At 31.6% G+C, this 9,981-nt stretch overlaps 1 protein-coding gene across 4 annotated transcripts in view; it reads left to right on the forward strand.

Moving 5' to 3' along the window:
• LOC107622920 overlaps positions 1-5,854 on the forward strand; it is a 7,325-nt gene extending 1,471 nt beyond the window's left edge. The window contains exons 1-15 of one of the 4 annotated variants that reach the window (XM_016324997.2): positions 630-874; positions 1,755-1,908; positions 2,027-2,138; positions 2,242-2,382; positions 2,629-2,733; positions 2,984-3,067; positions 3,151-3,266; positions 3,405-3,506; positions 3,610-3,723; positions 3,831-3,887; positions 3,954-4,020; positions 4,130-4,183; positions 4,340-4,414; positions 4,504-4,539; positions 5,487-5,854. In XM_016324997.2, the coding sequence (XP_016180483.1) occupies positions 1,880-1,908; positions 2,027-2,138; positions 2,242-2,382; positions 2,629-2,733; positions 2,984-3,067; positions 3,151-3,266; positions 3,405-3,506; positions 3,610-3,723; positions 3,831-3,887; positions 3,954-4,020; positions 4,130-4,183; positions 4,340-4,414; positions 4,504-4,539; positions 5,487-5,609 (1,215 nt within the window). In that variant the 5' untranslated portion in view covers positions 630-874; positions 1,755-1,879 and the 3' untranslated portion in view covers positions 5,610-5,854. Of the gene's footprint in view, positions 1-629; positions 875-1,754; positions 1,909-2,026; positions 2,139-2,241; positions 2,383-2,628; positions 2,734-2,983; positions 3,068-3,150; positions 3,267-3,404; positions 3,507-3,609; positions 3,724-3,830; positions 3,888-3,953; positions 4,021-4,129; positions 4,184-4,339; positions 4,415-4,503; positions 4,540-5,486 lie in introns of those variants that run through there. The other 3 variants (XM_021115012.1, XM_016324998.2, XM_016324999.2) reach the window with 3 other exon arrangements.

The following is a 9,981-nucleotide window of genomic DNA, read 5'->3' on the forward strand; positions in this document are numbered from 1 at the left end:
GAATGTTGGTAAGGAAAAGGAAGATTGGCATTATAGGAAATGTTGAAATTAATGCTTTAATACCATTTGTAAGCTATATATGCAATCTAGTAAATAGTAATAGTAATTATTAATTCATTTAAATTAGTTGAGTGGTCAACTTACCCATCTAATTAAATAAGTATTGGAATTCGAATTCTACAGGATGTATGTATGAAAAAAAAATAATAGTAATTATTACTTAAAAACCGTTACTACATTATTACCTAAGGAATTTCATATACGATTGTTGGCGTCCAACTTTCAACTTATCAAAATTAGTTTTAAGAAACAGTGATGGAATACATGAAATCGAAATTACTCTCTCCCAATACAAAACTCTAAATTACATATAATTAGTTGAATTAGTTGAATAGTCACCTAAATTTATCCTACCTTAATGGCTTAATCGCTTCCTAAACAGAAAATTAACCAAAACACCACCCTGTAATGATAGTGAAAAAAGAAAAGAAAAACAACTTAACACTTCCTAAAATTGTGGTATTTAGTTAATAAATATAATTTAATAGCAAAATTTTTATATACACTTAGCATTTTTAATATAAATGACTCGCTAAAAATTGTTACAGATACATTCATTATATAAAAACTTAAACCTCTGAATTAGGAAGGAAGGAGAAGGACTCTCTGGTTTGTGCCAAAAACCCAAGCCTCAAGGGGAAGATCCCATTGGTCTTTTCATTTTCCTCTTTTTCTCGTCAAATTCCTCTCCTTCTTCTTCTTCTTCTTCTTCAACTCGGTTGTGTTGTGCTTCTTCACAAAAAAAAGAAAAAAGAAAAAAATCTCCCAGTTATTTTTTGCCAGATCTTCGTGTTGCTTTGGTATTCCTGGTAAGGTAGGTTGTTTTTTTATTTATTTTTATTTTCAATTAATATAGTTTTTGGTTTTGTGTTGTTTTTGCTGCTTCGGAATGGAGAAGCCTAAAATGGGAACAGGAGAATTCGATTGTAACTCATTTATTTTTGTTCCCATTTTTCTAGTTTTGAAATAATTTAAAGGGGGTAACATTAACGGAGAGCTTCAAGTTTATGGTTAAAAAGTTGCTGCAACATCTATTAAGTTGTAGCCAATCTCTTTAGGTTAGTAAGATTGAAGTTAATCTAGAGGGATTAATGGTTAATGCAGAAAATATGTTGTATGATGGAGAATTGTGTGTTTTAGATTAACTTGGTAAGTATTTAATCAATTTAAGGAATGATGAATTATTTAGCTTGCAAAATTGAATTTTTTTTTTCTTATTTGAATATTTTTATGTGGTAGTTCTGTATTAGGTAAGAACTATCAAAGTCTACCACATGGTTTTGTAGTTGTGGAGCTACTAAGTTGGGGTTATTGAATGAATTTCATGCTTTTGGTTCATTTATTTCGTTGCACATCAGCAGTTGCTGCATGCTAAATTTGGTTCTCTACTTCTTTTACTACTGCCTTTTGTAATTTTCATTTGGTGTGATGGAAAACTAAACTTACATTCTGAATGTTGCTATGTCGTTTTGGTTGTGGAACAGCTTCATAAATAGAAGTAAACAAACTAATATGACTTGTGAATCTTGCTAGTATGTTGGGGGGTTCGAGATGATATTTGGGAATTATGTGTTCCGAGCAATATTTAACCATTTTCTCTTCTGAAATAGTTATTCCTTTTATTCATTTGAAATTCGAATAATTATCTGGTTACGTTTATTAATGCCTGCATTATTTATTCTTTGTGCCTTCAGGAGGGTTTGTATTCTGTTCTGTAAATAAGCATCTGTACACGGATGATTGTGCCAATTGCTAGTTGGTGAGGAATAGTTCCTGCATATAGTTTTATAAGCATACAGTTTGATAAGTGTTGATATAAATGGGGTCTGTTGCTCGAAGGTGCGGCAGGTATGATAATTGGATTTGGATATGATTTTGTTATTCTGTTTTCTAGGTGAAATTTTAGTATATTCCAGCCCAATTCCAGTAACACCTTCAAGTGATGTTTCCATTTCATTGGCTGCAGTTTTGCTTGTAGAAAACCAAGTGAAATTATGAGGCTTGTTGTGACAACTTTTATCGGTTTAGTTTTCGGCTTTTTTATAGGAGTATCATTTCCGACCTTGTCATTAACAAAGGTACAGACTGAGTATGGTGCAGCCTTTGCTGGGGAAACTTTCCGGCAATGGTTTTTATTTTATTGAACTTAATGGAGTGCTCACATTGCTCAATGATTTGCAGTTGAATCTCCCATCTGGCTTGCTTCCGTCCATTGATCTCGCTTACCTTGAAGGCAAATATACCAATCGCTGGTCTTTAATGAAGAATAATAACAATACTAAAAGTACCTCACCACTGAAGCAACTTAAACATGAAGCCAAGGTATATTTTATGCATTGCCATCCTTATTAAATATTATAGACATTTTTAGTTGCTGGTTTTACAGGGAACAGATATAGTTAATCATTCTATCTCACCATAGGCAATTTGCGCATCCTATTTCATTTGATGCACTATTGGTATAAGGCTTTCAAAAATGATTTTGTTTAGTGTCATATTGGGGAAATGGCTTCTTAGAGTCTGCATGTTGATCGGTCATGCGCTCATCATCTTCTTGTTTCACTGTAGATTTGGGTTCCATCAAATCCAAGAGGTGCAGAAAGATTACCTCCTGCCATTGTTGAAGCAGAATCAGACTATTATTTGCGTAGACTATGGGGCAAGCCTAGTGAGGTATGTATACTACTAATAGTTAATGCGCTTAGCGCATAATCTTTAAACATTTCATATGCATGGAAATGAATAAGTTACATGCATAAATGCCCTATAAAGTGTTATACTATAGTTACTAAAATTAATTAAGTCTGATCGTTCTACTACTTATACTGAAGAAACTTGCTGTGTGCAAAAAGTTGATTTTGGGAAGAATAGTGACAGAGAAATATCAACTGGACATGGTATTTAATTAAGTTGACATTTGCAGGATATAACATTCAAACCAAAGTACCTTGTAACCTTCACCGTAGGTGCTGGGCAGAAAAGGAATATTGACGCAGCTGTGAAGAAGGTATCTTGTGGTCTCCTTCTATTTGGTTTCATATGTTTGTCTTAGTTTCTTTAGCTAACGTGTTTGCATGAACCCTAAAACAGTTTTCAGGGAACTTCACCATCCTTCTATTTCATTATGATGGCCGGACAACTGAATGGGACGAGTTTGAATGGTCAAAGCGTGCTATTCATGTGAGTGCTCGCAAACAGACCAAATGGTAAGAAGCTGGTTCCTTTACATACCTTCGGGTTTGGAATTTCAATATTCATTGCGACTTCTGAATTAATATTGTTTATTATTCCATATTCTCGTTTTTTGTTATCATATTCAACCATTTGAGTTTCTCCTCTCCTAGGTGGTATTCCAAGCGATTTTTGCATCCTGATATTGTAGCCCCATATGACTATATATTTATATGGGACGAGGACCTTGGGCTTGAACACTTCAACGCAGAGGAGTAAGTACCCGTCATAGATAGGATTTTTTTTTGTAATTTATTTTTAGAGTTGCTAGCTTTGTTTTCTTGAAATTTAATACGCCTCTCTCATTTTCAATTGCAGGTACTTAAGACTGGTGAAGAAGCATGGGTTAGAGATTTCACAGCCTGGTTTGGAACCTAATAAAGGTCTGACATGGCAGATGACGAAAAGAAGAGTTAGACAAGAAGTTCACAAGTAAGAATGTCGAAGTATTTCACAAGTTATATGTGATGCAATGCACCACTCTTTGAAAACATGCATCTTAATTCTTTTATTTGTTTATTTCCTTGGATTTTTATCAGAGTAACCCAGGAGAAAGAAGGATGGTGTTCTGACCCTCATCTGCCACCTTGTGCGGCGTAAGTAATTGCTGATTGTTATATTAAATCGGTGATCTAGCTGTATCTAATTTCATATGAATACAGGTTTGTTGAGATTATGGCTCCGGTGTTCTCGCGAGATGCATGGCGCTGTGTGTGGCATATGATTCAGGTTGAATGGTTAATCCTATTTGTTTCATACCATGTCCATTAACTAATTGGTTTAATGTTTCTCTTAGCACTTAATAAACATTGCAATTGTACCACTCGTTGCGTCGCAGAATGACTTGGTCCATGGGTGGGGGCTTGACTTTGCTCTTAGAAAATGTGTTGAGGTGAGTCCATCTTTGCAATTTCTCAAACTTTGATTTCTTTGGCTCTTTAGTTTTATGACATTGCCTTGGAAGAGCTCCAGGGTAAAAATGGGAGAAAAAAATGCAACCGCGACATACTATGATGATTTGATTTATTGTCTCATTCTTTTTATTCAGCCTGCGCATGAGAAGATTGGAGTTGTCGATGCTCAGTGGATTGTTCACCAAGGTGTTCCCTCGCTAGGGAATCAGGTAGTTCATTTGCCATGATTTACTTTCTAATTTTTTACTCATAATGACTCTAGCAGCGAAACACTCATGGATTTTCTCAATCTTGGTAGGGTGAAAAAGAACCTGGGAAAGCGCCATGGCAGGGGGTATGTGGCACATGTTTCATATTAATTGGTTTTTATTATTATTTAAGTTTTGTGCATTTGCTTCAAGTTTTAAAAAGAATTTAGGGTGCGTTTGGTTTATGTTTTCATTTTCTATTTTCATTTTCAGTATCTTCTGTTTTTGGATTTTGTGAAGAAAAAAGAAACAACAATAAACTTCTGTGTTCCGTTTTTACCTTTTGGTTTTTTTTTTCCCCACAAAATATTGAAAGCAGCGACTATTGAAAATAAAAATAGAAAATGAACACCCAAGTCAAATGCACCCTTATTTTTTGAAAATAGATTTTCTTGACAAGCTACTCTTCTAGTCTTCTAGTTTCATAAAGAGAAAGTATAGGGAGCCAATGACCTAAGCGTACAATGTGTACAATGAAGGTTTGAAATAAAATTTTCTAATTAGTATTTTATTTTTTATGTAAAATGAAATTTTGTTTCCTCTCAGAAGAAAAATAAGATGCACAACACATTATGTGCTTGTTTGGACGCCGTTAAGTTGATAAAAAAAAGATTTTTTTATTTTTTAGTGTATTTGGTAAATTTCTAGTAGTAAAAGTAAAAATACTAGAAAAATAAAAATAAAAAATATCTTTTTTAAAAGGTTACAATTTACATATTTTTTTAAAAATCTTTTCTTCGTAAAAAAAATATTTTCACATAATAAATAAACAAAAAAGTATTTTTGTATTGTTATATCCAAATATAATTGATAGATTATAGATAAAAATATTTTTTTGCATGAGATATTCAAACATAAAATTATTTTAATTTTTTTTTTTAAGATCTTTTAAAAAAAGATAACTCGAAAAAGATTTTTTTTAGAAATTCACCCAAACAAGGCGTGTATATCCTTGTTGATTGCTTGCTTCTTCCATGACCATATATGGCTTATGACTTTGATATATATTTGTTTCCAAATTTTTTGGTGCCAGGTGAGGGATAGGTGTCAAAAGGAGTGGCAAATGTTTCAGATTCGGATGGCCGATTCAGAAAAAGAGTATTACCAGTCTATGGGATATGATGTGTCTAACTACAGTGTTCCTATGTTTAGTTAGGGGTCACAACTCACAACTACCATAACTGCCTTGTACACAGCTATTACCACCCTTGTGCCTAGATTTATTCTTTTTTTTTTCCATGATATTTTTTTGGTACCCCCTTGTAATGTTAGTTACTTGCAACATCCGGGGTCCTAGCTAGGGACCTAACTGAAATTCAATGTATAATTCCAGTGATAAAATTGAATATATTTAGTGAACAAAATAAGAAATTTAGTACATGAAGTATACCTTGTGTAGAAGATATTACGAGTAGCACTAAGGTCATTCATTTTTCATTTTTTCTTGTACTTATTGTTAGTCACGGAGTAACGACTAACATTTTCTTATTACAATTGAAGGAAAATAAAAGTAATACAAGGATATAACAAAGTACAAGACATAATTGTTATTAGTAGTGTTAGTTGAATAAATCATTGTTTAATAATGTTCCTAACTATGTGCCCAAAAGAATCTAAAAGTTAGGATATACCGAAAAATCAGTTTTCTTTTATCTCTTGCATTCTTCTTCCACCCTTATGTTGCTATTACGTTTTCTTTTTTCTTTTTAATTTTTTTCTCTTCTTTTGCATAATAACACATTTCTTCTTTATGTTTTGTTATTAATGCAGATTTTTTTTGTGTTTTTCCTATTTTTTTTTTCAAAAGCTTCAGTGTTAATTTCACAAAGTTTGTGTTTCAAATTTAAAAAAAAAAAAATCCGTTTTGAGACTTCATTGGAATTTAGCTGTAGAAATAGTTGTTCATCGATCACTTTTTATATAGTTAGGTTCTTTAAACTTCTACTTTGGAGTTTGAACTTTTATGCAAATATATGAAAAGGGTTTTCAAAGTTTAAAAGTTTATTCACTTACAAAACTTCCCTTCTCGAAAAGATTAATTACTCAAAAAACTTATTTTAACAAAGCAAATGTAATTAACAACTAACAACTTCGATATTTTATGATGAAATATGTAGAGAAAGAATATATTAGGCTGCGTTTGTTTTCAGAGATAGGACAGAGCATGACACTGTGACAGAGACAATAGGACGAAGACACTAAAAATTATTGTTTGTGTATTGTGTTTGGATACGATGTACAAGACACTAATCTAATGTCCAGTATTATGTTTGAATACATATGTACAAGACTAAAATATTATATGAAATGACTAAAATAATTATATGATTCCAAATTTTCTACATCAAGTACAAACTAATTTAATAGAAAATGAGAATACGTAGGAGTACAGACGAAACTTGAAAAAACGTTTGAAGAGACAAAATTTTAATAAAAAAATATATAATAGTATTTATATTAAAATAAAAATTATAAATATATTTATTTTATTTTAAATTTATTATTAATATGTAGGAATACATATGGTTAAGATTAATAAAAAAATAGATCTGAGTTTGATTAATAAAAAATTTTGTTTAGGTTAATATGTCAAATTAATTTTAAATAAAAAATCAATTTTAAAAAAGAATCTGTTTTTACATGAAAAAAATTAGTTTTTGCACATAAAAATCTATTTTTATTTAAAAAACCAATTTTTTTTAATCTAAAGACTATTTTTCTTTAAATTATATAAAATTAATTATAATTTATAAAGTATTTTTTAGCATTTTAAAAGATCAATTTTATTTTTAATAATATTTATTTTTCAAAAGTTTCAAGACTAATTATAGAAAAAATAAGAAGGGATAATAGTGTATTAATAAAAAATATCTATGGATAAAAAGGGAAACAAAATTTATAAAAAAGTCCGTGTCCACTTTTTTAAATTCCGTGTCCATCATTGTCCTTCGTAAAAGAGTGGACACAAAAATATAAAAAACTGTCTCAGAGACAATGTATTCCGTGTCTATGTCTCTACTTTCAAACACATTTTAAACATGTACTGTCCATATCTCTGTGTCATGCCTCTGAAAACAAACGCTACTTTAGATCACGAAACAAGTTTTGAACTTTTGATAAAAGTTCTATTTTATCCTTCCTAAAAATATAGTAATTTACGTGAATAAATAGGTTGGGATTAAAAATTATGTAGATATCTTAAATCAATTTTTGTTATATGTTTGTCTTGAATATCTTTATGTAAATCGATTTGATTTGATTTATGCTAATTAAATATAAATTAAAAAATGAATTCGATTTAACATGTTGAATAGTAAATTGAATCAACTTTATTATTACCTGTACAAATTATTGAGATTCTTTATTTTTAAGTTAATTGTGATTAATTTTAAAACATAAATATCAATAAAAAATATTTATATTTAAATTCAAATAAAATATAAAAAAAATTAAAACGAATAAGAATAAAAATTCAAATTTTTTGTTTTAGTTCAAATTCTAAAAAATTTACATTTTTACAAACTTATTAATTAAATATTTATAAAATGATAATTTAATTGATTTAATATTTTAATTATTTCACAAATTACATCTTGTATAAATATAGTTGGTCATTTTATATTATATAACTATCTGTTACTTCTAATTTTGAAAAAAAAATCAAATTTTAACTCCTATACCATTTTGAAAAGCTATATTTTATAATAACTTTTTTATATTCTTATTCATTTTGATACTTTTGATATTTTATTTGAATTCAACAATAGATGTCCGACTATTCATCATCTCCTATTTGCCGACGATTCACTCTTATTTTGTAAAGCTACCCAATACAACTGCTTTAATCTATCCCAAATTCTCCAACTATATGGCAGACTAAGTGGACAACAAATTAATTTCTCCAAATCTGCTGTATTTTTCAGCAAAAACACCCCTTTACCCATCAAAACTGAACTAGCGGCATCTTTGGAAGTCCCAAATATTGAGACGCAAGATAAATATTTGGGGCTACCCTCCATAGTACACAGATCCAAAAAAGAAACATTTGCTTTTATAAAAGAGAAGGTGGCGAAGAAGCTCTCGCATTGTAAGAAATCATTTCTATCTGCTAGTAGAAGGGAGGTGTTGATCAAAGCAGTGGGTTCAGCTATACCAATTTATACTCTGGGCTGTTTCAAACTCCCAGATACCCTCTTGGATGAACTGCACCGAATGATGATGCAATTTTGGTGGGGACAGAAACAGAATGAAAAGAAGATGCAATGGATCAGTTGGGACACTATGACCAGAGAAAAGAATTTCGGGGGTATGGAGTTTAAGGACCTAAAGGCATTCAATCTAGCCATGTTAGCTAAACAAGGATGGAGGCTGATGACTAAACCACATTCTCTTTTCTACAAAATCTTCAAGAATAAGTACTTCAGATACAGTTCCTATCTAGAAGCCAAACCAGGAAATCGACCATCTTCGACTTGGCAGAGTCTTTTGGAAGGAAGAAAAATTCTGGAGAAAGGAGTTAAGTGCAAAGTTTCAATTCAGGGATCTGTCAGAATCAGAGAAGACCCATGGTTTGGGAACCAACCACCATTTCGCATTGCAGTTAATGAATGCAGAGATGAATCACTTACCTGGGTTAGACAACTAATCACAGTCGAGGGAGAATGGAATCAACAACTCCTTATGGAAGCCTTCCCACTAGACACAGCTCAGCAAATTCAACAAATTCCTATCACAGAAGAGGAAGACTCGATTATATGGTGCAATAACAACTCAGGGGAGTACTCGGTAAAATCTGGGTATAGTATAGCATACCAATTCTTTCACCCTCGAGTGAATTCACTCCATCCCCGATATGCAGACTCAGAAATGTGGAAGACCTTATGGAAAATGAGAGTAACACCAAAGGTCAAATTATTTGCTTGGAGATTAGCCCATGAAGGCATTGCAGTTAAAGCAAAATTGAACGAGAAATTAACACATGTTAGCAGTCTTTGTCCCCACTGTTGGAGACACCGATGCATGCCATTGTCTTCTGCCCAGAAGTTCTTCAAATTTGGAATAGCTCCCAGTAGCTAGCACTATTCCCCGCGACCCTAACCTAAAAGCTTGGGATTGGTGGAGTCAATTCATGGAAGCTGAGAAATCCAAACCCAATTTTAGAATCAGAAGTGCTCAGGTGGCTTACCTTCTATGACAGATTTGGTTGGCGTAGAACGCTTTAGTCTTCGAGGACCAATGCCAGAAACCTGGGGAAATTCTGTCTCAGGCAATATTGTTGGAGGAGGAATACCGGCGCGACATCATTTTCTCAGACCACCTTCTCTATGAACAGTAGTAACTAGCACTTTGGAAAATTCTTTTGTCTTGACATAATGTACTCCAGGTATAAAGTTCTTTTATGCAATAAAAGATATATCTTTAAAAAAAATAAAAGTATTTTTTGTATTGACATTTATGTTTTAAAGTTAATAAATAAAATCGAATCAAGCTGATTCGATTTATTATGTATATATTATACAATAATAAAT

Source organism: Arachis ipaensis, chromosome B10 (assembly GCF_000816755.2).
Source record: "Arachis ipaensis cultivar K30076 chromosome B10, Araip1.1, whole genome shotgun sequence".
NCBI lineage: Eukaryota > Viridiplantae > Streptophyta > Magnoliopsida > Fabales > Fabaceae > Arachis > Arachis ipaensis.